Raw genomic sequence first — 27,735 nt, forward strand, 5'->3', positions numbered from 1 at the left:
AGGCTGGGAAGGTGAGGGGGTGACAGAGGTGAGAGGGGAGACCAGATGCGAGGGAGGTGAGGGGGGACCAGAGGCAGGGGACCACCACAACTCAGTAAGGAGTCCACAGAAATGGAGGGCCTGACCAGAGAGAAGGGGGTGGGCAGGGATGGAGGGGTCTGAGTGGGACAGCACCCATAGGCCCTAGTGATGGAGTATGTGCTGGGACGGGGGCCTGAAGATGAACCTGGGCTTTTCTCTGCATGTCTGGGGGCTTCCCAGAGCACAGGAAGAAGGAAGATGTGATGAGTGGGAACACTTTTCTTTATCCACAATGCCCAGGTCCCCGCTGTGAGCAAAGCCATGTCGGGAAGAATTTGGGGCCACTGGAGTCCCTGGGTGGTGCAAGCAGTGAATGCACTCAACTGCTAACTGAGAGGTTGGAGGTTCAAGTCCACTCAGAGGCACCTCAGAAGAAAGACCTGGCAATCTCCTTCCAAAAAATCCACCACTGTAAACTCTGTGGAGCACAGTTCTACCCAGACACACATAAGGTCGCCATGAGTCAGAACTGACTCAATGGCAACTGCTTGGTTGGTTGTTGGTTGGCTCTGCACTGGGTCTGGGAGCACTCACAGATCCCCACAGCAGTAGGAGAGGCACTCCAAGGCACCCAGGGAGTCCGAGGCAGCAGCGGCTCTGTGCTCCCATGGTCTTGCACAGGCTGCTGCCCCTTCAGCAGCACAGGCCTGTGGAGTGGGGGGCAGGGGGCTCAGGTAAGGCCTGGACACACCCCTCCATCACAGGGAAGGAGACACTGGAGAGAGGAGGGACAGCTGGCCTCAGAGGTGTGTGAAGGCCCCTCCAGCTCTGAGGCCATGACAAGCTGTGGGGTTCAGTGAGGCTGCTGAGTGTGTTTGCATGGGGCAGACACTTCTTATCCCCTAGGAAGGGGCACACGTGGAGACACTCTGGGAGCTGAGTCAGCCCAAGTTAAAGAAGCATTCACCCTAGAAGGCCTTTTGGTCTGCTGCAGGCACCTCAGGCAGAACTGGACTGTCTGCTCAATGTGCCCTGCAGGGCTGGGCCTCTCTGGCTGGGGGCTTGCACCTCAGTACGTTCGAAGGAGAGACCTGTGGGACATGGGTCAGTCTTCAAAGCAACTGTGTCAAGGGGGTGGGGGTGGGATCCTTGGAAGCTGGTCACATAAGTCAAAGGCTAAAAAGATTTTGGGGCTGAGGCTCCTAGAAGGATTTTAACTACTTCTCCATAGTTTATCTGCACCCATCACTCTGCCATCGGATGCGTGCTAACGGTAAATTTTGAGTGAGTTTCAGTTTGAATGGTCGTACATTCCAAGCAGGTGGATCATGAGTTGAGGTCTTAAGGTTTGCACGTTTGATTTAAACTCCCTGCCATGTGCACATGGGAACTCAGGTGGATGCATGGAAACACCTGTTAACCCCAGTCAGCGATCCCCTACTCCCTTGTTAGAACAGATGAAGAAACTGAGGCTCAGAGAGGAAGGGGGTTTATCCAAGAACTTCCAACAAGTTCTCTGTGGAGCTGGGGTCGCCCCTGACCTCTGGGACACACCCAGGCTTCTTTCCTTGACACCCCCCTAACCCTCCCTGTCCACCCCCACTCTCCTCCCCAGCCCCCACCCCTACACCAGCAGAGTGGTGTGGCTAACAGACAATCTGACAGCCTACAGCAAAGCACCTGGTCATCCACCAGGCTTAGGGAGATGCTAGCAACACATAAAAGGTGCTCCAAATTACAGTAATTTAGTATTTTTAAAAAAACATTTTAAGTAATATAATAATTCTCTTGCATTTGTGTGTTATTTCACAGCCTCCCAAACCTCTTTTCCTCCTACAACACTCCTGTGAGGGAGGTCTTATCAACCTGTGTTTCTAAGAACAAGGAAAGAGGTGACCTTGCCCAAGATCGCCCAGGTCGTGAGGGCAGGACACATTTAAAGCTGGATCTCTGGCTCAGGGCAGGGCTCTCTCCATTACGGCAGCCTGCTTACTCGGGGATTTCTGCTTGCCTTGCCCAGCTCCAGACTGCTGGGCCCCTCATACAAAGATCAGCCAGGAAGGCTTACCATTAGCACAAGTTTAGCCTTTCATCAACACAGATGCCCAGTCCCAGGTGCACTTGCTACCTTAACCTACAAACTCTTTGTGTACTCTAGGTTGGGTGCCCACCAACCAACACGTCATTCTTTGCTTGACTGACATAGCTATTGAAGAGGATGCTATCATTTGCTTGGTTTGACATACATGCAAGAGTCAATCTTTTCAATGAGCCTGCAAGCTTTCCTAAGCGCATTATCATTTGTGGGATGGACTTTGTGTACATGCAAAAGATGATGGTGTCTGAAAAATGAAAGCAGGTCTGGGGCTTCTATTATTAGGATCACTTTTATGTAGAGAACTAGGGCATCAATACGGAAAGTGGAAGACCCAGCGCCTACTTAGATTAGATTATTTTCTCAATGGTGAGGTCAACCATTTCAAAAGGCCAACCATGAGCTGTAAAATAGCCCTAATAATGAACTAATTGCCGTCGAGTCAACTCCAACTCATGGCATCCCATGTTTGTCCAAGTAGAACTGTGTTCCATTAGGGTTTCAATGGCTGATTTTTTTGATGTACATTGCCAGGCCTTTCTTCAGAGGCACCTCTTTTGGATGCGAACCTCCAACCTCTCAGCAGCTGAGCACATTAACCTTTTGTACCATCCAGGGACTCAGCCATGATAATAACTACCTGTAATTGAGGAGGAAATCCTGGTGGCATAGTGGTTAAGAGCTACAGCGGCTAACCAAAAGGTCAGCAGTTCGAATCTACCAGGCGCTCGTTGGAAACCCTATGGGGCAGTTCTACTCTGTCTTATAGGAATTGACTCGACAGCAATGAGTTTTTTTTTTTACGAGTAATTGAGGAAGGGGGTTTACAATTTTGTATCATTTATTCTTTATTTTAAAAGTAATTAATATTCATTGTGGAAAATACAGATGAAGATAAAAAAATCACCTTAATCCAAGTACATGGAAATCCTCTCTTTTCAGACTTCTGTTCTACTCATATGTACAGGCATATGCGCTACAGTGAAAGCTTTCATAGGGCAAAATGAAACAGTACAGTTAATTGATTATGTTTGCATTTCACTGATTTTTAACAGGATCCCAATTAGGAATCAGTACACCCAGGATTTGTCAAAAAGCTGCTTAGGTAAAGTATAGGAACACATAGTTGCCCCGTTGGACTGGCTAGATTTCTGGTGGAGTATTATTTTGCTGTTCACCATGGAGCTGGAAGGTCAAGGCCCCTGGTGGTAGATGAAGGGGAAGTTCCGGTGTGGGTGATCTCACAAGTATGTGAGGAGACTTTGTTTAGCGTTTGACCGTTTTGATCAAGCAGTTTATTTTTTTTTCCTGGCAATAACAAAACACACTTATAGCTATAGAAACACTTTTATTATTGAAATTATTGCAGGAAAAATGTTTATTATTGTTGAGTCTAAAATTTTCTAGCCTTTAACCCACTTTTTTTTCCCATTGAAATAACTGTTTTTATAATGCAGTTATTTGAAGCACGTGGTTTCTTAGGAGTTCAACTATTTGAATAGAGTAGGTCTGCTCCCTTGCTCTCTATACAGACACAGATATATGTAATTTTAAAAATAAAATCAGGATCCTACTATACATGTAATTTTAGAACACAGTGTAGCATTTCCCAAAGCATTAAATATTCTTAAAACTATGATTTTTAATGGCTACCGAAAGTAGTCCATTATATGGATGTAACATACATTATTTACCCACTTCCCTGTTCAATACTTCAAGTCGCTTTCAGCTTTTTTTCTATTATAAAAATACTGTGATCAACATAGTATATGACTCAGTCCATGTCTCTTATTATTTTCTTGCGATAAATACTAGGTATGAGTTACCTTCAGGACGTTTTTTGTGAGTGGTATTGATAGTGTATATAAACCCCCCAGTACAATGCTTGGCACATAGTGGGCATTCAATAATCAGTAGCTATAAATAGGAAATCAAATACCTAAGCAAACAGACCAGTTCTGTCATAGCAGAGAGGAGAGAAAGGGGCTCCACTTGATCAGGGGATGATGTCACTGGACGGTTCGGGGCAAACGGGATGAAAAAAGATAGCAGGATGGGGTCGTTTTTGCTCCCAGGAGCAGATGGACCTGCAGATACCTAGAATGAAATGATTCTCTACTTTCAACCTTAGACAACACCACTACCCTCCCCGATATCCTTCCAGACACTCTCCCTTATGGTCCTTAAAGACCTGCTGTGAGCAGTTTAGCTTAATCACATGATGACAAAGCCTGAATGACATTGATTACACGCCTGATTCAGAACCTTCATGCAGCTGAAAACTGTGATCAGAGTACAAACAACATAAATCACTGTGTTCTCAAAGGTTATTTATTAGCTATTCTCAGTCATGATGAAAAGAAATTAAAAAAGGAAATGAAATTGAAAACAGTCCGCGGATTACGAACATCCAACTTATGTACAAATCACTTACAACCCATAGTTACAAACCAACCCCTATAAAGCCTATTACATTAAAAATTTGAGGTACGTACAACGGTTCGTAATAACAAACAGGGGCTACTTTGCAATGTGGGTCAAAACATTGTTATTACTATATTATTACGTTAAGGATGTTTTAATGAATCTGGAAGTGTTTCTTTAATGTTTTTTATGCATAGAAAGGTACACGATATACCATATACTGAGAACACATTAGACTAACTGATGTTAGATATGAACCATGCCCAACTGTTCTGACTTACGTATGAATTTGACTTAAGACAGACTTAGGAACAGAACTCGTTCGTAATCTGGGGACTGCCTGTAAAATAAACATCCAACAACACTTCTCCTCCCAAGGACCTCAGCTGGACTACACAAAATGGACCACCAAAAAGAAGAAATCAAGAAATGACACTCTAATTTCTACTAAGGTATAAGGTCTGACATGGTGAAATAAGAAAGTAACAAGGATGAATTTTTAAACACAGAGACTAAAATACTGCCACACGTATGGGTGACACACCCTTCCAAGCCCCCACGGTAGCATTCATGGATTGCTGGGTTCCTCTTTGGGCTGAGTCTTCCCAGGCCAGAGAATTCTGTTACATGTCCTTGGGGTGGTAGGTTTCATTTCTGAGCACAGTCTGGTCACCTGGAGCTGGCTTGGATCAGTAACAGGTAGTGGGGTTCTGAGGTACAGTTGGGGGACAAAAGAAAAGCTGTGAATCCTAAAATAACGACAACAGTTTTTATGTGGGCCACAAGCCGGCCCTGAAGACCCTCCCAAGGTGGGAGTCTTTAAACGTACATCAAGCAATGAGAGCCTCCTGAAACATGCACGCAGCCTCCCACGGTGTATGTGAAGGACGCCATTTGCTTGGATGCTTAAGCTCTGGGCTGGTTGATAAAACTGTCTCACTCATTTAGAATTCACCGAAAGCTACAGCAGTACTGTTTATTCTTTCTTGCATAACAACGGAAGCCTGTCAATTTAAATTAGGTTTATATTTGGTCCAAGGAAGGCTGGTTCTTTAAAGAGTTTCCATTCCTTCGGGAGTGAAGGCAAGGGGTATCTTTTTCTTTCCTGCCTTCTCCTCAGAGGCATTGTCTTCTAGCTCACTTGGGGATGTCGACATGTGCCATTAACTGTCCTTCATGATGCCTTGTTCCTGGGAGTAAAAGGGTCCCAAGGAGAGCAACCTGCAGGCCAGCCCTCACTGGGTGGCCCCAGGACAGTGGCCCGTGGGGTGGGAGGTCTACAGCACCTGGGTCTCAAAGGACATCCCTGCAGTGTCTCTGTAGGAGTTCAGACACTGCCCCGGGGCCTGTCCCAGAGGCAGCCCTTTGCTTCCCCCAGATCCAGAGGCCCTGAGGGCGTGGCAGGCGAGAACGCACTAGTCCTCCGGGATAGGGGTGTTGCAGTTGCCGTGGTAGATCTTGACGTGGCCCTCACACCGGAAGTAAGCCTCGAAGACGTCCCTGTAGCCGTGGTCCCTCCACCAGGTGCAAAGCTGTCGGTTCCAGGTGCAGTCCAGCACGTGGAAGAGCTCGGGGTGCTCCATGCCGATCATGGTGAAGAAGTCCTGGTCCCCGAGGTGGCCGCGGAAGTGGTACTTGTCCGCGAGCTGCTGCACCCGCGCCGGCTCCAGCAGGCGGCTGTAGAGCGGGGACTGGCGCATGGCGTCCAGGTTTAGCAGCATCACCCCGCTGTTGAAGCCGGGGAGCCCCTTGGGGGGAGGGCCCCCAACCCGGGTCTTGGGGTTCTCATGGCGGTACTGCCAGAACGTGTGCCTGGAAGGGGAGAGAGACGAGATTTAGCCCGGTTTGTGGGGGTGAAGTAGTTTACCAAGCCCTTATTTCACTGGGTCTTCACAGCCACCCTGGAGGAAGATACCATTTTCTCTTCAGTTTTACAGCTATGAAAATTAAAACACTGAAATTCTGCATCTACATCACACAACTAGTCAGTGGCGGGTCTCCTGACTCCAAGCCTCATGTTCTTTCCACCATCCTCTGCTTTTTCAGAATCAAGATGACAGTGATGACATCATCATCATCATCGTCACAGCTAACGTATAGACCAGGCACTGTACTAGATTAACTTATTCAATCCTCACAGCAACTTTATGTGACGGGGGCTCTATGAGATGACATCATTTCACAGATGAGGAAAACAGACGCACAGAGAGGGTTAAGTATCTTGCCCAAAGTCGAACAACCAGCAAGTAGCAGAAGCAGGGATTAAACCCAGGCAATGTAGCTCCAGAGTTCACATTCTTAAGATAGCAACAATCTCAGCAGAACCTTCTACCACCTGCCTTTGTCTGTGATTTTGAGAAGAGAGAGAGAGAGAAGTGGGGGAAGCAATTCTGCACGGTGATGTGGCAAAGATATAGGAAAAGCCAAAAACAAGCTGAAACAAAATCATTTTCTAAGTTAGAATGAGCCTCATTCACTAAGACCCCAAGCGGAACATTTCTAAAAGGTTGGGCAGGGATTGGAGGCTTGAAACAGCTCAGGACACATGCCTATGGGTTACAGTCAGAAGCCGCTATAAAACAGAATTATGGCTATGTTAGAGGGAATGCCGCCTAAATTTCAATTTCTGTCTAGGCAGATTTAGAAATCCAACCTAGGCTCACAGATGATGGGATGTCAGAGCCAGAGGAACCCTCCTAGGTCCTCTATCCAAATGCTTCTGTTTGCAGAGGAAAAACTGGTGTCTGGAAACCTCCCTGTGATGACATGGTTAGAGGGTCAGTCACTGTTCTCCAGCCTCTTTAATATCATGTTCTTGTGTGTGCTGCAGGGGGTGGGCAGCAGGAGGGCTCAAAGAGAGCCCCACACTCACAGACAGGAAGTCACAGCAGAGGTGCCCACACCTTGGAGGAAGAAGGGAGAACAGGAGGGCCCTCTGTCGTGCGCAAGGAGCAGGGGTGGGACAGAATGGTGTTCTGCATTCGACTGCATCTCAGTCATTTCTACCAGTGTCGCCTTTTCCCTAGAGGGTCCCTAGGGTAGGGAGTGCATCATGGCAAAACCAGCTCTGCTTCCCAGTCTGGAAATGCTACGTGCTCTGGTCTCTCGAAGTCTCTGACTGAAAACAAGGAAACTAAGCCACTCCCCCAGCCAATCCCAGGATGGGGGTCTGTGTGGTGACGTGTAAGGCGCAGTAGAGAAATAAAACCAGTGACCTGGCTCACAGTGAGCCATGATGGATCCATATTTCAGTTCCAACACATTTCTCTGTGTCTGGGAACAGAGACCTCTTCCTTGTGGTCTTGCATATCACAAAGGGCACCGCGAGCAGGATCTTGGCGCGGGGAAAAGCATTCCCTTTGGGCGTTCTTACAATGGCACACATAGGTTCATTGCTGGCACTTTTGCAATAATTGGGCTGTGAGTGGAGCAGAGCTCTGGTGCCCTGCTTGGTGATAACAGCTTTAGCAAAAAGCTTCTGAAGCAAAATGAGACGCTGTCGTGCCTTTCTAGCCACAATGCCTACAGTGATGGGATCACAAGAGGGTTGGAATGCAGTTCGGCAACTGTTTGTTCATTTTACCACATTTCGTTCAGGACCAGGTTACAAACCAGCTAAAATTCTACCAAAACGGACTTAGGCCACAACACGTGGGAGAGGAAGTACTATCCAACTTCCTAGTTGGAGCATCCAGCAAGGGGGCGTGGATGACTCTTGATGCCAAGGACTCAATTCACCCTTCAAGAGATGAGAGCAAAAGTATTTACCAGGGAGGAGGGGAGACACAGCGGAAGGCAGAAAGCGAGAGACACAGAGACAGAGCCTGGGGGGTCCTCCCCACAAGCAGACACGCTCTCATCTGGCCACCTATTGGTTAGAAATGAGAGACAATAGTTAACACCAAGTTGAGCCCACACTGGCCTTCCAGGACCCACTTTCTTTTTAAGTGCGCACACACCACCTCGTCCTCCAAGCTGTCACTTGTCCTTTCCCCTCTTGTTGCCCATCTCCCCTTCCCCGAAGACCCAGAGGAGGGAGAGCTCTGGGCTGGAAGCACGCGTGGACGGCGCGGGGTAAGGGCTGTGGGGCTCTGAGGGCAGGACACTGTCAACTCTGCTTCCTCAGAACCTCGCAGGGGCCTGGTGCCCCAGGCAGATGACGTGACTGACGAGCGATGGAAAGGGAAGGGCGGGTCGCGCCATGTACCCTTCACTGTCTGTGGAACCAGGGAGCAGGAAAACATAAGGCCACAAAGCTGCTGAGAAAAAGTCTGCTGCTCAGCTCAGCACTCGCCCCCCGACTGCCAGACCTATTTTGGGGTGGAGTGAGGAGCAGGGGACCGTGGAGAGGGTGCTCAGATGTTCTGAAAGCATTCAGGAGGGTTTCCACTCTTCAGCAAGCTGGGGCAATGGGCCTCAGCCCCGGGCGCCATTACCAACCTCTGCAGGGGGCTCCCCCAGGTCTTCAGTCAGAGGCAAGAGTGACTTGGCACCCAACTCACTGGGCTCAGGGAGGGAGGGGACAGAGGCAGAGACAGGGAGCTCCTAACCCAGGTGGCTCTTTGGGAACACACTGTCCAGCACCACCGGCTTAATCAGGACGAAGAGGCATTTTACAACAAAGAGCCAGAAAGAACCAGGTCTGGGGCACATTTTGATTTGTAAGAAGCAAAGGAAGGACAGGAAATTGGAACTGCAAGCTGCCCAGTGTGACTGCTGAAGCAGAAACACAGGCTGAACCAATGATTCTGTAAGTACGAAATTATTTCCAGGGTGTCCTTGTTCAAAGCACTCCTCGTACCCTGAAACAAACTGGAAAAACAGCAGCTACTTAGGGGAACGGCGGGTTTCCTCTGGCCTCCATGTCAGCTGGTTCTTATGAAGCTATCACACTAGGCTTGGGGTAGAGAGAACGATGTAAGGGAGGTGAAAACAATTATTGCTGAAGTAAGAGGCTCTCATCCCATCGTAAAGCGGGCTGACTAGATGGCGCCAGTTTCTCACATGCCACAGCATGGCGTGCTTTGCAAAGCCTTCTTACTTTCTCCACCTTCCCTCCCTCCCTCTCCTGGGCAGCGCGGGGACATCATTACTTCCATTTTAATACGGAGGGGACAGAGGTCCTCAGCTTGTTCGGGCTTCTGATCTCTAAGGTCCGTTTTACCTCTGGTCATTTCACTGCTGATGCTCCAAACAGCAGCATTTGGATTTAATCCTTATTTCTGAATTTGGCTGGTACACCCCAAGGCCAGGGCCACTGGGGGCCAAGTGATGCAGCTGCTGCTGGCACTCACTGTCTTGGGGGTCAGATCTGAGAGCTCCTCTGACGTGGTCAGTGAGCACCAGACCCCTGCCTTCCCTCTCAGGGCCTGGGGCTTGACCATATATATCCATAGGCCCCTAGAGTGGCATGTGCTGGGGTTGCAGGAAAGCTTTGTATGAATCCAGGTATCTGGTTCTGAGTCCTGGGGCTTCCAGAAGTTTCTCTGCTTAACTTCAAACGTTTACAACAGCCAATTACCCTGCCTAATTGTCTGGATTTGGGCCTGTGCAGGATCTTGTTCCCATCCTCTAGGGTTATCTGGAGACCCACACTAGAAGGGATAAGAGTTTTTTTCCACCTTGGAAATAATTTCAACTGAGAAACATGCCTCCATACAGATGGTCCATTGTAAATACTGAGTCCTTCAAGAAGTCAACAAGGCCTGCTGGAAAATACAAATTAAGAATCTTTAAGTACATTCTTCCAGTTATGGATAATGAATTTTCTAAATTTTTAATATCAAGTATGTCCTAGCACAGTGGTTAAGAGCTTGGCTGCTGACCAAAAGGTTGGCAGTTCAAATCCACCAGCCGCTCCTTGGAAACCCTGTGGGGCAGTTCTACTCTGTCCTATAGGGTCACTATGAGTTGGAAATCAACTCGACGGCAACAGGTTTTCTATCTCCTAATTTACAATCTTAAAAAAGGCTATGAAAAACCTACGCCAGACCTCATGAAGAAAATCTGTTTTAATGGAAAAGTGGCATTTGAAATCATTTTTAAAACAAAATCCCTCCACGCCTGAGGTCTTTTGCTATGATCACTGCCAAGGTCATTCCACAGGGCTCTCAGCTAGACAGACCCTGGCCAGAAGATCTAAAGCTCATGTCCCCAGAAAAGAACAAACGTTGCCACAGACAATCCCTTCCTCCTCTCCCGGCCACCCCAAATCACAGGCCCGTTAGCCTCCCTGCCTCTTCATGATTTTTTTCTCCTAGGCTGGCCTCTCTCGGCTCTCTCAGAGGTCTCCACTTTCACTTCCAAAGGGGAGAACAAGGATTGGGAACCCACACTGAGCCTGGATAGTGTGTACAAGGCTTCCCCTGGAAGGTTCTAGAAGCCTGGCTGACCTAGAGACTGAGTCCAAGCTGTAGGTATCAGGCAAAGAAGGCTTCATTTTAGGCCTGAGATTCCAAGGACCACATCACATGCTGCATGTCTCCTCACCGTGTCAGCCCATGAGTGCTCATCAGAGTCAAGTGCAAAGTCGCTGGCGAGCCAGCAAGGCTGGGCCTCCTCGGGGAGGAAGCGCGCTGTCTGGATGCCGTCTAAGCAGCGAGGGTGGATCAGGAAACATCATTTCCCTATACCCATGCTATGCACCAGTCCCATGAGCCCTTGTTGGACTTGGAAGGGACCCTTTTTCCCTGTCCTCCAAGAAGAAAGACCACAACTGAACAGTAGACCTTGGTGGCAGCCCAGTGTGTCATCCACCTCCCCAGGCCCTGTAGGATGACCTGGGGACGGTTCTGGCCCAGGACACTCTGCTGCCCTGGCTGGGTGATGCGGGGCTATCCTCAGACCAGTGACACTGATCTCGGTCCTCCCTAAAGCTGAGGCTGGAGTTCTGTGGGACAGGTGTGACCTTCAGCTTGTTAAGGGGATCAATGCCCTGTGGTATCAGACTGGAGTGGTGGGGCCACCTGCAAAGGTAAGCTGCCCCTCCCTAATGCACTCCTTATTGCTGAGAGTCACCGCTGGCCCCCGTTAGCAAGACCTAAAGCAGGTTCAGGCCTCCAGCTCTGCCGGACAGAGGCCAAGATTGTTCCCCAAACCACAGATGCTCTTAGTGGTAAAACCAGAACGGGCCCCTCATAGAACCACAGCAGGTCAGAGCATGCAGACACTTAGAGACTATCTAGTGCTTGTTCCCATTTTACAGATGAGGAAGCTGAGGCTCAGAAATTGCCCCTCCCATAGTCACACCACTGGAAAGACAACCCCACATTCCCAGGCAATCATTTGTGCTTTTCCATAAATGTGTCAGCTCAGAGAAGACGACTGTCCCCCCGACCCCCCCAACCCTGGCGGCCCAGGTAAGGCAGCACCACTCAGACAATGCCAGCCTTTCAGGAGGCACAGAGTTTGTACTTTCCAATCTGGCAGGGACCACCCTCCTCCAAGCTGAGCCATGCCGGCACCTGGAAGGGCAGATGGGTGTCCACTGGGGCCTCACTGGGAGCAAAAGGAGGAAATTAAAGCAGGTGGAAGGCTATGTTTGCCCTTGTTTCCAGAGCTCATAAGAGACGTGTTTGTTTTCAAGCACCAGCCTGGTCTGCAGACCCATGTGAAACGCAGGCCAGCAACTGAGATTCCAAAGCACAATATCCATGGAACATGGAGCGGAGGGATTGAGGGCCAGCGGGGGCTGAGGCCGGGTTTTCTTGACAGGCTGAGAGGGCTCCTAGGTGGAGCTGGGGGCAGTTCTCAGTGCTGAAAGCAGGTTGCCTGGCAGGAGAGAGAAGACTTCTGGTGTATTAAGACCCAGTGGAGACTTTGAGGGGAGAGGCACACTGAGAAGGCTTCCCTCCTCCCACTTCAGCCGAGAGTCCCTCCCCTCCCCTGCGGAAGGAACCAGCACTAGGATTTCCTCCTTGCCCTCCCTCCCCTCGGGCCCAGCCCTCCTGGAGACTGCAGATGTTCCTGCTTTGGGGACCCCTGGCCTCTCTGTAGGAGCCCTGGTGGCACAGTGGTTAAGAGCTCAGCTGCTAACCAAAAGGTCAGGAGTTTGAATCCACCAGCCGCTCCTTGGAAACCCTATGGGACAGTTCTACACAGTCCCATAGGGTCGTTATGAGTTGGAATCGACTCAATAGCAATGGGCTGGGTTTTGGTTTTTGGCCTCTCTGTACTGCCCACCCCAGCCTAAGAGAATAGGGGTTCACAGAAGTGAGATGGCCTTGGAGAAGGTTTTGGGAGAGAAAGGGAAGGAGAAAGGAGCTAACAGCTACTGAGCAGATGTTCATCTCATTAAACAGGGCAGTATTACTATCCACTCCACTCCATTTCAGAGAGGTGAAGTAACTTACACAAGGCCATGCAGCACACGGTGGCAGAGGGATTTGAACTCGGCTGCATATGTCCCCAAAGTCTATGTTCTTTGAATGATGCTGACTGGGGCCTTCAGCTGGGGGAGGGGCTGACAGGGCGCTGGGATGGCTATTACATGAGCCAGGCTTTCAGAGAGCTGACTGTTACCATCTATATAAGAGCCTCTTCATTTTGCCTACTAGACCCCTGAGCTCTCCAACAGTAAAGATGGAGAGAATTATCACAGCTCACCTTCACCTGCATTCTCATCATCCACAGACTCTGAGGACACCTGTGGGGTCCAGAACAGCCCTTGGCAAGTCCCTGACCCCTGCTCCCGCAATGGGTTGAGGCTGAACAAGCCCTGCTGGGGTGGGCGGCCTCTGTCCAGAGGGTGGAGTATCGAGGGCCTGAGTAGAGTCAAGAAGCCCTGAGATTGATAACCAGAATGTCTTACTCAGCTTTATGTCTTGAGGGCCTCCCACGATTCACAGCAAGCCCTTGAGAATGGCTGGTTTCAAACAGATGCATGAGTGAATAAACGAAGGAATGAATGAATAAGATATTGTAAAATCAGATGGCAGGAAGTCAGAAGAGGAGGGTGCTGAATGGAGGTGGTAGAAGAATCTGTCCAGAAAGGCAGTTGGTGGGGAGAAGTGCGCTGGGCCCCGTGGCCTGAGCTGTGGGAGAAGGAAATCCGCAGAGAGGCTTATGAGGGAGGCTCTTCCCTGGGGAAAGCCAGGTCTCCCTCAAAGTGCAAAAGACAAGGCAAGGCAGAAAGACGGCCCCACACGCTCAGGAATCTTCTTCTGTGATGAGATGCTGGTTGACAAAGGCAAGGAATGAAGACACCTGCGTGGTAACCTGAGCCCAGGGTGCCACAGCCCTCTGGACAATGTCCTTTCCACCCTGGCCCCTGGAAGACGACCAGCCTCCAAGTACTGTGGCTTGTACATCCTGTTAGGGAACAGCTCAGATCTGGGGGTGCCTCAGGCCCTAACCATGAGACCACAGAACCTGCAGCCAGCGGGTGGGCTGGTGAGGACAGAATGCACTTGGCCTGGTCTGGCTGGTCTGGCCCTAGCTCAGCTCCATGACCCTGCCCTTTCCCTGAATTTAGGCTGATGGGAGGAAAATTCCTCGGGGTGAAGACAAAGTCAGAGAGAGTCACCTTCAGAATCGGCTCACTGCCTCGACAGCACTACGGGACTAGCGGACATGTGGTGGGGGTGTGTTCTGGGACAGTGAGCAGAATGCAGGCGCCCGTGGTAAGGGTGCTGGGGAGGGGTATGTGTGGAATTTAACCTTCCGTCCTGAATTAAATGGAATCAAATCAATCCAGACCAGCGCCCTTCACCCTCAAAGAGAGGAGTGTTCCAACCCAGGAGCAAGACATTGCAGAAACTGCCCTGGAGCGGCTCACCCAGTCACAGAGGCAAAGGGCAGCGTGCTCCACCAGCTGGAAGGGCAACACGGCGACAGCAGAACGTGTTACTTCTCAAGCCCAGAAGAAATCCGTGAGCCCTCACGTTCCATCTGGGTTGACCCCGCTCGCTGTTTCATACATCTGTGGCATAGATTTTGGTCAAGGGTAAAAAAAGTGATCCGCAGACTGAAACACACACCAAGGACCTCCCAGTTGTTGGAGAGACAGCGATGGGTCAGCCGTGCCCAGAACTTCTCAGACTTTGCTGAGCCTGGGAGGACCTGGGATCTTGTTAGCATGCAGAGTCTCCATCGGATGCTGCGTTTCTAACAAGCTCCCAGATAACGCAGATGCTACTGATCTGAGAACCATACTCAGAAGAAAAAAAGACAATATGTTCTTTTTTATAAAGAGATGTAAACCACAAGAGCAGTAGTAGCATCATTATTATCCTAAAAATGGCCATAAACTAGGTAGACTAGTAGTTGTTGTTCTTAGGTGTCCTCGAATCGATTCCAACCTATAGTGGCCCTATAGAACAAAGCGGAACTGCCCCATAGGGTTTTCTAGGCTGTAATATTTACAGGGAGCCCTGGTGGCACAGTGGTTAAGAACTCAGCTGCTAACCAAAAGGGCGGTTGGCAGTTTGTATATACTAGCCACTTTGGAAACCCAACGGGGCAGTTCTACTCTGTCCTAAAGGGTCACTATGAGTCAGAAATGACTTGACAGCAACGGATTTGGTTTTTGTATTTTAATCTTTACAGAAACAGATCAGCAGGTCTTTCTCCCATGGAGTTTCTGGGTGGGTTTGAACTACCAACCTTTCGGTTAGCAGCTGAGCACTTAAGCTTTGTGCCACCAGAGCTCCTTGGTGGCCCAGTAGCAGTAGCCACCTGCAAATTTCCTACAACTATGCTAATCAGGCCTAGGTCCTTTTCAGCTCTGAAAGTCTACGGTTCTACACAGGACTAGGATTATGAGTCTGTGAACTTCAAGGACTCGAATTATCTCATAAAACCACCACCGTCTTCACAGCCCTGGGTAGAGTCACTGGGAAAAGGCTTCCCAGAAGCAGCAAGCTTACCAGGTTCCAGGAGGGAGGGCCCAGCTCTGTCAGCTTCCACCCCCAGGGATTAGCAGTCAGTCTGGGGTGGAGGGCAGGCTGGTATAAGTTTTGTACTGCCTGGAAAAAAAGTACCAGTGTACACAGGGCTTAAGAATGCAGGTTCTGGGGGTAGACAGACTGGGGTTTAAATCCTGGTCCTCTGCTTACTCCCTTGGAAAAGGTACAAAAACACTCAGTGCTTCAGGCTTCTCATCTATAAACTGCGTTGATGAGAGGATTTTATGAGATGTTGTTTGTTGATAGTTGCTGTTGAGTCAGCTCCGACTCACAGCAACCTTATGTATAACAGAAGGAAACACTGCCTGGTCCTGCGCCATCTTCACGATCGTTGGTATGTTTGAGTCCATTATGGCAGCCATTGTGTCGTGCCTTCCAACCTAGGAGACTCATCTTCCAGCATTGTACTGGTCAGTATTCTATTGTGATCCATAAGATATTCATTAGCTAATTATCAGTGGTAGATCACCAGGCCTTTCTTCCTAGTCCGTCTTAGTCTGGAAGCTCCACTGAAACCTGTCTGTCATGGGTGACCTTGCTGGCATCTGAAATACCAATGGTATAGCTTCTAGCATCATAGCAACATGCAAGCCACAACAGTATGACAGATTGACAGACAGGTGGTGGTTTTATGAGATAATGGAGATAAAATGCTCGATACATTCAGAAGATAGACACATGTCAAGTTCAATAAGAAGTAGTGTGGATTCACTGTGTCAAACACATACACTTCCCCTCATCTCATTTTTGGCAGGCAGCATGCCCCTGAACCCAATTCACCTGGCTCCAGTCATGGCCCTGGCCCCAAAACAAAAATCTTAAAGCTGTAAAAACCTATAGATACCACCCAGAAAAACAGAGAGCACAGCACCTTGCCAAGGTCACCCAGCTAGGACATAACTCTCGTGTGCTAGGATATCACAAAACTGCCTTGGGCCTTCCTCAACCCAGTAAGATGACAGCCTCAGATGGTTTTGTCTCCTGCTTTCCAGATTGTGACTGAGGAAGACCACACTTTTTTCAGGTTCACAGCAAACCCAATTCTTTCTCTAAAATACTTAGATCAGTCCTTGCAGTCTGACCTCACTTCTAGTGAGTTAAACCACTCAAGGATGTTTTCTGCAAAACTCCCACCCCTGCATACAATCACATGACTCCACCAGCCTTGAGTAAACCCTTAATTCCGTCCCAATGGTCTACTTTTTTCCCTCTCCCTGTACCAATACTACACTGTTAATTACTGTAGTTTATAGTAAGTTTTGATTTCTAGTAGTGTAAGAGCTCCAAATTTGTTGTTCTTCTTTAAGGAATGTACATATCAATTTGGGGAGAATTGACATTTTAACAATAAAGTCTTCAAATCTATGAACACAACACACCCTTCTACTCATTTAGATTTTCTTTAAGGTATCTCAGAAATGTTTTGTGGTTTTCTGTAGCAAGCTTGCACATCTTTTGTCAGATTGATTCCTCAGGTTTTTTTTTTTTTAATGTTTTTTCATGCTACTATAAATGACATTTTCTAAAAATTTTATTTTCTAATTATTTGTTGCTAGAGCACAGAAATATAATCAGTACATGTATGTGTGAATTAGATATATCCTGTATCCAATGATCTTATCAAAATTATTCATTATAATAGTTTGTAGATTCTTTTGGATTTCCCAAGTATAAAATCATGCTGACTACAAATAATGACAGTTTTACTTCTTTCCTTCCAATTCTTATACTTTTTATTTATTTTTCTTGCTTTATTGCATTGGCTAAGACCTCTAGAGAATGCCGAACAGAAGTCATGATACTGTACATCCCTGCCTCATTCCAGATCTCAGAGGAAAACTTTCAGTATTTCATCATTAAGGATGAAGTTTGCTGGGGATTTTTGGTAGATAACTTTTATCAGAGCCCTGGTGGCACAGTGGTTAAGAGCTATGGCTGCTAACCGTATTCTATTACTATTCTGTTCATTTGGTGAATTACGATAGTTTTCAAATGTTAAATCAACTGTGTATTCCTGAAATAAACCCAACTTGATTGTGATATATTATCTTTTTACATATCACTAGATTGACTTGGCTGATATTTTATTTAGGATTTGTGTGTATATGTTCATGAGAGAAATTAGCCTAAAAATTTCCTTTCTTGTATCTTCCTTCCTTGAAATCAAGTTTATGCTATCCCTATAAAATGAATTAGAAAGTGTTTCCTCTTTTTCTAATCTGTGGGTGAGTTTGTGTGAGGTTGACATCACCAGTAAATCCGTATGCGGCTGGAGTTTTCTTTGAGAAGTTTATTTTTGATTGCCCTACGGTGGAGCTGCTTTCATTATACTCCACCTCAAATCCTTTCTGGAAGCAAGAAAGTATATTATAAAGCTTCTCAATGGCCCTAAGCTAAGCTGAGTACACGGAAGAAATCAGCTTGAAGAGTGTCAGTGGCAGTTTGTAGAAGTGGAATAAAAACCTCTCCTTGTATGATCCAGCAATTCCACCCCTAGGTATATACCCCCAAAGAAATGAAAGAAAGGCTCAGACAGGTTACTTGTACCCCAGTGTTCACTGTAGCATTATTCACAATTGCCAAAAGGTGGAAACAACCCGTGTCCATCAACAGACGAATGGATAAAGAAAATGTGGTGTATACATAACAATGGAATGTTATTCAGCCATAAAGAGAAAATGAATTTCTGATCTATGATATGCCATGGATGAAACTTAGAAACATTATGCTGAATGAAGTAAGTAAACACAAAAGGGCAAATATGGTATGATCCCACGTACGTGAAAGATTAGACTAGGCAAACGGACAGAAACCCGTTCATTAGTGGTCGCCAAGGGTAAATGGGAAGGGGAAATGTGGAGGTATTGCTTAGTAAGGTACACTTTCTGTTAAGGGTGATGAAAATATTCGGAAATGGATAGTGGTGATATGAATGTACATGATAAACATAATTAAGGTCACTGAATTATACACATAAAAATGGTTGAATGTTTTGTTATATGTATTTCACTACAATAAAATTAAAACACACAAAGAAAAATGATTGTCCTTTGGTGCCTGAGTCACATGGTCCAGCAGGACCCTGAAGACAGCACACCTTGATTCCTGGCAAGGAAGTTTCTCTGATGATCCGCAAGATAGTAGCTCCTGCCAGTGGTAGGAGCTAAAGGTAAGAATAGGAGTCCTGAGAGGCAGCCACTCCCAAGTTCTCTTAAACTACTGAAAACTTCCAGAGTCTGTGCTTGAGTGGCTGCAAAGTCTTCATGTGGATGTAACGTTCTCTAAAGCAAAGGGCAAACCCTGTGGGATTCACATGACTCGAATGCTCTAAATTCCCTTGTATGGGGTCAAGTAAGAAAAGGAACTGTTGCCATTTGAAAGTTCAAGTTGAGGACAAAAAGAGGTTAGTGAGGTCCCTACAGAACGGATCAGAGAAGGAGTGTGGGCTGGGGAGAAAGAACAACTGCGTTTGCTCCTTAGCTCCCTCCCCTTCTGACCACAGAAGCTGGGGGCGTCCCCGGCCTCTCTGCACCTCTTGGGGATGGTGCATTTGGCATCAGCATCGGAGGATCCCAGTCCCCATCCCTGGGCCCTGCTGGCCCTGCTCCAAGCTACCCAGTGAAGTCAGAGAGGAAAGGGAGGTGGCGCTTACCTCCCACACACATCCTCCCGGCTGCGAGAGCCCTGTTGTGCATGCAGGGCTGTGCTGGGCATCTATGAGCCAGAATCTATGGATAATGACAACCGTAGCAGAGCCTAAGGTTGATGCTGCAAGACCTCACCTATACACAGGCTTCTTCTGACCATTTGGCCAGGGGCTGACCTGGGGTCTTATTCAACGTTCATCATCCTTTGGCTGTGGTGAGGGCACAACCACTTTGAGCACTGACCTCTTGCTAAACACAGACAAGAGGGATCTGAAGAGCATGGTGGGCCAGTCTGGGGCCCTGTGCGCAGGGGCAGCTGCATAAAGGTGGTTTGTACAAAGAGTACACCTGAGCAAAACATACCTGCCTCCGGCACACCCAAACACCTGCGCCGCCCTGGCCTGCCCAGCGTCCCCCACGGCTGGCTGCACCATGTGCCCTGTAGCCTCACAGCTTGGCATGTCACTGTTGTCCTTTCTTTTTCCTTTTTTTAAAGGAAAGGAAAAAAAAATTAAAAGAAAATCCATAAAGCAATCCGTCCTTCTGACAGGCCAGCTCAGACCACAGTCATGGTGGGCTGGACCAAGGAGCAGCATTACCAGAGTCTTATCAGAACTGGCTGGCTCAGAAAATAAACAACCTATCAAAGGTGGCAAGGTCTGGGATCTCAGCTGCTTCCCCCGTGCCTCACTCCCTGGAACTGAAGCTCCCTCCCACTGGCAAGTATGCCCGCAAGGTTTCAGCAGAGATCACAGAGCAAAAAAACTCATTGCCATCAAGTCAGTTCCAACTCATAGCGACCCTATAGGACAGAGTAGAACTGCCCTGCAGGGGAAGAGTCCATTCAATTCTATCGGACAAGCACAGAGGTTAAGAGCAGGGGCGGTGGAGTCCCAGAGACTCAGGTTGAAATCTCAGAACAGCCACTTCCTAGTGGTGGGACCCTCAGCCAATTACTTAAACTCCCTAGGTTATGTTGTTGTTAGGTGCTGTCGAGTCGATTCTGACTCATAGCGACCCCATGCACAACAGAACGAAACACTGCCTGGTCTTACGCCATCCTCACAATCATTTGTACACTTAAGCCCATTGTCGCAGCCACTGTGTCAATCTATCTCATTGAGGGTCTCCCTCTTTTTCCCTGGCCCTCTACTTTACCAAGCATGATGTTCTTCTCCAGAGATTGATCCCTCTTGATAACGTGTCCAAAGTATGTGAGACATAGTCTCACCATTGTTGCTTCTAAGAAGCATTCTGGCTGTACTTCTTCCAAGACAGATCTGTTTGTTCTTTTGCAGCCCATGGTATATTTAATATTCTCTCCCAACATCAACATCAGGAAGCCCTGGTGGTGTAGTGGTTAAGAGCTGCGGCTGCTAACCAAAAGGTCGGCAGTTTGAATCCACCAGGCGCTCATTGGAAACCCTGTGGGGCAGTTCTACTCTGTCCTATAGGGTCACTATGAGTCGGAACTGACTCAACGGCAACAGGTTTTCTTTTTCCCTCCAACACCACAATTCCAAGGCGTCAACTCTTCTTCAGTCTTCCTTATTCATCATCCATCCAGCTTTCACATGTATATGAGGCAATTGAAAACACCATGGCTTGGGTCAGGGGCACCTTAGTCTTCAAGGTGACATCTTTGCTTTTCAACACTTTAAAGAGGTCTTTTGCAGCAGATTTGCCCAATGCAATGCGTCTTTAGATTTCCTGACTGCTGCTTCCATGAGTGTTACAGTCATTTGTAAAACTGACTTTAGGTTTTTAGGGTTCTTAAAAGAAAACCCATTGCTGTCGAGTCGATTCCAGCTCATGGAGACCCCATGCGTGTCAGAGTAGAACTGTGATCGACAGGGTTTTCAGTGGCTTGTTTTTCAGTAGACCACCAAGCCTTTCTTCTGACGCTCCTCTGGATAGACTTGAACCGCCAACCTTTTGATTAGTGTCACCATTTGCACTGCCCCAGGACTCCTTAGGGTTCTAAGATAATAAGATAATGTATGCAAAGTGCCTAGGAGAGAGCCTGGTACATTAATTCAAGAAAAAATAACTGAAAACCTACTGTGTGCCAGATACCATTCTGGGCCTGGGGAGACAACACTAAATAAAACAACTATGATTCTGGTGGGGGTAACCCCTTGCCGTCAAGTCGATTCTGACTCATAGTGACCCTGCAGGATGGAGAAGAACTGCCTCACAGGGTGTGCAAGGAGTAGCTGGTGGAGTCAAACCGCCAACCTATCAGTTAGCAGTCGTACAGACCAGCAAACTGGCAATTACGATTTCAGGTGATAAGCGATGTGATGGGACAACGATGCGGAGCTGCAAGATGCCAACAGAGAGGCCCCTCACCCAGTGTCTTAGGCTGGGTTCTCTAGAGAAGCAAAACCAGTAAAGTGTATAAACATATATATATAGAGACATTACATCAAGGAAACAGCTCACGCGATTGTAGAGGCTAGAACGTCCCAAATCCGTGGATCAGGGTAGAGGCCTCTCCCAAGTCACACAGCTGCACAAGCTGGGGAGCGCAAGATTGGAAGGTTGGAGAGCAGGACTCCCGCTCACAGGCTGTGCAGATTGACAAATCCCAGGTTCGGCAGATAAGCTGACAGCTCAAGTACCAAGAACGGGAGATGAGACAACAGGAAGCAGCCGCAGGATCCAGACAGAGCAAAAAGCCGGAACGTCTGCTTATATACAGATGCTGGCCACACCCGCAAGGAGACTCCCTTTCATCTGATTGGCTACTCACAGTATATTCAATCATGGCAGTGATTACATTAAAACACGGAGAGTCATGGCCCAGTCAAGTTGACACACAATCTTAACCATCACACCCAGTCTTAGGGGTTCAGGGAAGACTTTCTGGAGAAAAAGCTTGAGCGAAGCCTGAGTGAAGAGCTGGGCAGGTGGGCAGTGGGAGAGCGCCCAGCATGGAGGCCTGAGAGAGTTCAGTCTTGCTGGGGCATAGTTGTAGGGCAGGGAGTGGTCAGAAATGAGGTGGCGGGGGCAGGGGGGGACAAACAGGATCTGTGGGAAGGTCAGGGAGGCTGACCTTGATGCTGGGGTTAACAAAGGGTTTTAAAGGAAAGCAGCAGCATGATCTACCTAGCATTTGAGGAAGGTCCCTCTGGCTGGAGTAGGGGATGGCTTGGAGGAGGCAGAACCGAAGGGGCTAGGCAGGCAGGAGGCTGTTGCAGGGGTCCAGGGAAGGGTGGTGGTGGTGTTGGGGGTGGAGAGAAGTGGCGGATTCCGGAGATGTTGGGCAGGTATGTGCCTGATCTGAGCACAGATGGGCACAGGGGATGAAGGAGAATTGGGAGCTCGCTGTCCAGGTTTCTGCCTTGAGCGCTATGGCCACGAGATACAAGGCCGTAGCTATTGCAATCACCATTGCTGACTTGCACAGTGACCCTGGCAGCTCACTTCCCCACTATGAGCCTTGTTCTCCCATCTGGACAATAATCAGGCTGGAAAAGAGGTCTCCCTAGCCTTTCCAGCTTTGTGGTTCTTAGTGTTGTGTCGCCCGTAACCCCAGATCTGCCTCAGTGGCAGCCCCGTGTTCACCTCTTCTTGCTATTGTGCATTTTCTCAACCCAAGAGCAAGCTGGGAAGGTGAGGACAAGGAGCAGCTGTGAGATGCTGGCGCTGTGTGGCCTGTTTACATGCTACCTTCTTTCTGGGTGACTTGGGACAAACCTGTCTTCTGGACCTTGGTCAACCACATACCCTCACCCAGGCTGCCCGGGGCCCACGTGTGGGAAACAGGGCAGGAGAGAGCCCAGAACCCCCCCACTTCCTGTTGCCATTTCCATAGGGAGATTTCCTCCTTCAAACTGGACACATGTCCCTTAGCCCCTCCTTGGATCCATCCTACTCAAGTCTCTTCTCTATGCCTTCCAAGCTGTCCACCTGAATCTCTGCCATGCCCGGGGTGCTCCCTATCAATGCAGAGAAGAATCTGAACTACTCTCCACCTCTCTCCCCACCTAGGACTCACTCTATTTGAGTGTTTATACAGGTGGGCCTGGAGTTACCTGGCATTGGCAGCACTGTGGAAGAGGAAGTCAGACCCCGCTGTACAGAGGGCCTGTGATTCTCAGCATGGAATACTGCGACCTGAGCTTAACCAGAACAGCCAATTGGGATTTGAGGGAACGTGAAGAGGAGACTTATATAAAATCAGGTCAACGCTGGCATTAAAATGAGATCCAAGGTCAAACCACTACCTGAGAAAAGTAATTAGAATCCTCTGAAAACACCAGCAGTTTTGCTGGACACTAACCCCAGAGCTTTCTTCTTCTGGAATTCTCTGGCTGTGCGCACGAGGGCCTTTCCTCCTCCAGAGGCTCCTGGCCTCCTCTCTTGGCCTTTCTTCCCATGGCAGTTCAGGCCACTGGACTGGTGACTGAGGGAGAGGCCTCCTGACCCAGACTAATGAGGAGCTTATCTTTATCCAACCCACACCCTGTGGAGGGACTCAGACCCGTGTGGCCCCCTGGTGCAACTGGCGGGTGAGTGTGAGCTGCTCCTCTTGAAGCCACAGCCCTTCCCACCCCGTGTGGAACCAACACAGCTGTCTTGCTGGGGAGGACACAGAACTTGAAGGGTGAAGTTTCCAACACTGGCCTCTCCTCTTCCTCAGGCTCCTTCAGGGCTTAGCCTGAGGGAAGAGCATGAAGGAACCTCGTCTGTGGACACACCTTGGAAATGAGGTGACAGAGAGAAGAAACAAGCACGCCCAGCAGAGCAGGGTCAGGCCACATGGAGGTCTCGTGTCCCCAGCTGGCCCTGCTCGACTGTCTGCTTAAACCCACAGCCACGCCCCAAAGCCTGTCAGGCTTCCCCTACACTTCCCCTTCCTGCCAGTGGCTCCTCCCTCACCTCCTCAGAGTCACCTGGCCTCAAGACCGACAGACACCTGCCCACACACACGCAGGCCCAGAGTAGCCCAACCAGGCCACCTCACCTCCATCCAGACACAAATCTGCCAGGGTGGCCGATACCAGGTGGCTGTCATATAGCAGCTGACTCATCCCCCACACCTTGTCCAGAGCTGGAGGTGAGGGGATCTTAGGAAACCTCTGCTGGACTAAACCTTTCAAGCCCACGCTCACGTCCCTTCTCAGAAGGGCTTCCCGGTGTAGGTGTCGCACTGAGAGAGCCCCTCCCGACAGCTCCGTCTTTGGATGTGTGGTGACTTGAGGCCCGTGTAAGGGTTGATTCTTCCCGTCTTCTTGCTGTCCTTCCCCAGCAGCGTCATCTGCTCTTCCCCATGGCAGGAACTTGGTGGCCGCATCACCAGGTGCCCCTCTGCACAGGGAAGGTGCAGGCTGGGAAGGTATTTGTCGATGCTGTTCCCATGTGGAAGTGCTGCTCAACGCTCCTCTATAGCTCAGCTCAAGTCTCCTAGGACGGCCTGCTCAGCTAACACCACCCTTTCCTCCACTTCCCCTCTCAGTGTTATATAAGGGCTGTCCCCTCTGGCATGTCACTGCTTCTCAAATTTTACTGTGCATGTGAAATCTGTGTCTGGAGATCTGGCAAAATGCCAGCTGACACTCAGACGGTGGGGAGGGGCGGGGTTCTGCATGGCTGACAAGCTCCCAGGTGACCCCGAGGCTGCTGGCCCACAGGCCACACTCTGAGTAGCAAGAAGGTAAAGAGCAAAGGCTTTGGAGTCGGTGAAACCTGTGTCCTGGCCACAGCTCCACCAGTACTAACAACCGCACCTCCAGAGGCTGTTGTGAGGATTGCATGAGCTAATGCAGATGAAGTACCCAGCAGTTCCAAAACACAGTGGGCGCTCACAATATATGCACCTCCTCTTCCTTTGGCTTCAGTTTATTCCCTGTAAACTGGGACCAGATACCTCAGAAGATCACCAGGAGAAGAAATGAAACTATACAGAAATACTGGGTGCACAGCAGGTGACTGGCAGTGGGCGTTCTCCCTCCCTTCTTTCCACTGTCAGGTCCCGGGTCTACCATAATGATAGGGGAAGGAAGGAAGGGAGGAGGGAAGGAGGAGAGGCCTGTGGAAGGCCTGTCTCTTAGACCGAGAGTTTCCACATCCGATTCTGAGTGTGTGGCTGCAGCGTTGAGAAAGAGAATGCTGACAGACAATCCCTCAAGTGACTTTGCTACTTCCGTGCTTCTGCATGAGCAAGGAGGCCTGCTACAACTGGGAGGAGCCACAGCAAAGAAGGGCCTGGAGCTAAGGCAAGGCCCCAGGATCTGCTGCCTCCTGCTGATCTGCTGGCTGGGGCAACCTTCTTAAAATTCACACAGGCAGGGGCCAGCAGGCCAACCTGGACCACTCTGGTTACCCACTTAGTAAGTCTGATTTTGACAGCAGGTCAGCAGCTCAACTGAAGGAAGCTCGGTGCTTTTCAAAGCCACATTCAGTAGGCCAGGCTAGGAAAGAGTTATTTAGCAAAACCCCTCCTTCCCTGTCCTGCTCTGAACCCAAGCAGCTTCACAGACGGTCTTGCTTATTTACAGGGAGAGGCTAGCGGTTCAAGCAATCCAGCACAATAAGTAGCAGCGTTGCTTCTAAAGCAAAGGCGCAAGGGGAAATGAGGCTAGCTGAGGCTCCATCTTCAGCAAGCATTTATTGATACCCAGTCTTCCCCCGAGCCTCCTCCCCCCCACACACACAGAGGCAATCCAACCCCTTTGACCTTAATGGGAAAATAATGCTGTTGTTTCAAGGTACACTTAAATAAGCCTAGGGCTACCTGGGAGAGACTGGGAAACACCTCTGGCATGGTCTCAGCCCATGTCTAGTGGGGGACATGTTGGGGGGGGACACGTGTGGGGGGACATGTGTTCCCGGAAGAGGAGCAGCGGTGATAGTGCTCTGAGTGGAGAGAGGTGACAGGTAGCCATTTTCCAGACTCGGTGATCCCCGGAAACCATGCTCTCCCCTCCTCAATTTCCTCTGCCTTTGGGAAACTGAAGCCTAACTTCTCTCTTCATTTCTTTAGGAAGAGGTAAAATTCGGGAGGCGGCCCTTCCTTCTCCAGCCCCAGCCTTCTCCGCAGCTGATTCTTAACTGGTAACAGTTCTCACAAGCAGAGATGAAGGTTCTTTTAACTAGCAGTGAAAACCAGAGCACAGAGGCAAGTTTTGTAAAGCTTGGTTCTCCTACAGGATAACTTACCTTCTGTGGGTTTAAATAAAATGAATGTCCAGACTGACCCTGTATGTACCCACCTTAGCATTAAAGCTCGCTCGATCTTCTGAATTAAGGTGGAGTGTATCTTTTGCCCAAGGATGGAAAGAACTCAAACTTGCATAATTTGTTTCCCAATTTAAAAATAAAATTTAAAAAAAGGTAAAAATACTAGTACTATGCTATGAACTCAGACGACACCTCCAAATGTAGACTGTACCAATTTTTACCTCACCAGACCCCTAAGGCCACCAGCCATCTATCAGTTTGTCCCACTGTGGTGGCTTGCATGTTGCTATAATGCTGGAAGCTATGCCTCTGGTATTTCAAATACCAGCAGGGTCACCCATGGCAGACAGCTTTCAATGGAGCTTCCAGACTGACAGACTAGAAAGAAAAGCCTAGTAATGTACTTCCGAAAATTAGTCAATAAAAACCCTATGGATCACAACAGAAGATGGTCCGACAGAGTGCTGGAAAATGAGCCCCAAACATTGGAAGGCACTCAAAATACAGTGTGTGCAATAATGGACTTGAGCACGCCAATGATCGTGAAGATGGTGCAGGGCCAGGCAACGTTCTTTTCTGTTGCACGTGGGGTGGCCATGAGTCCGAGCTGACTCAACGGCAACTAACGTCAACGACAGACCCTCTGAAAGAGCTTCCCGTGACACCCATCTTCTGGGGCTTTCTACTTCTCACTGTTCTTCAAGAGAAGGAAACACAGGAAGGCCTGTTTTCATCTGTCCTTGGGGTTTTTATCAGTCCCCCGACCAGTGACAACTTCAAGTTGGAGAACTCTGGAACCAAGCTCAATGCTGCGCTGGTTTTGATGTAATATACATGCATACATACACATACACACACACGTGTACATACACACCGGTAACTGAGATGGAACAAGCACTTACTACATGCCAGCCAATATGGCAGTAATGATGGCAAGCACGTATATAGCAGCATGTACCAGGCACAGTTCTAAGTGCTTTACATACCTGAGCTCATTTACTCTTCACAACAAGCTTGTGAAGTAGGTACTGTTATTATCCCCATTTTATAGATGAAGACACTGAGGCTTCTAGAGGTTAGGGAACGTAGCCAAAGCCACCCAGCTGGTAAGTAATGGAGCCTGGATTAACCCAGGCAGCCTGGCTCCAGGGCCTCCCCTTATAATACTATTCTCTGCTGCCTCTCGGTGCAAGGCAAGTGCCCTGTGGAGATTCTGCTTAGAGAAAACACACCTCTGAGCGTCTACCATGTGACACAGGCCTGGTGCTCCCTCCAGTGGCTCCACATTGAGCAGAGGACTGTGGGTGAGAAAAGCTCCTCACACAAATAACCGCATACAAAGCAGTGAGGCTGAGCAGAAAGAAAGCTTCAAACCAAATGTTCCACACAGACAGAGATCGGGCTAGTTGAGGGAAATCAAGAAAGGCCCATGGAGAATACAACAAGGAAGAAAGAC

General features: G+C 48.8%; 1 protein-coding gene across 5 annotated transcripts in view; it reads right to left on the reverse strand.

The window, feature by feature from the left end:
- Positions 1-4,106: 4,106 nt before the first annotated feature.
- Positions 4,107-27,735, reverse strand: part of XXYLT1 (xyloside xylosyltransferase 1) — a 238,916-nt gene continuing 215,287 nt past the window's right edge. For all 5 annotated transcript variants that reach the window (XM_023728725.1, XM_023728724.1, XM_023728727.1 and 2 more), the window contains one exon: positions 4,107-6,352. In XM_023728725.1, coding sequence (XP_023584493.1) covers positions 5,956-6,352 — 397 coding nt within the window. In that variant the 3' untranslated portion in view covers positions 4,107-5,955. The remainder of the gene's footprint in view (positions 6,353-27,735) is intronic.

The sequence above is a fragment of the Trichechus manatus genome, unplaced genomic scaffold (assembly GCF_000243295.1).
Source record: "Trichechus manatus latirostris isolate Lorelei unplaced genomic scaffold, TriManLat1.0 scaffold00026, whole genome shotgun sequence".
In the NCBI taxonomy this organism is placed as follows: domain Eukaryota; kingdom Metazoa; phylum Chordata; class Mammalia; order Sirenia; family Trichechidae; genus Trichechus; species Trichechus manatus.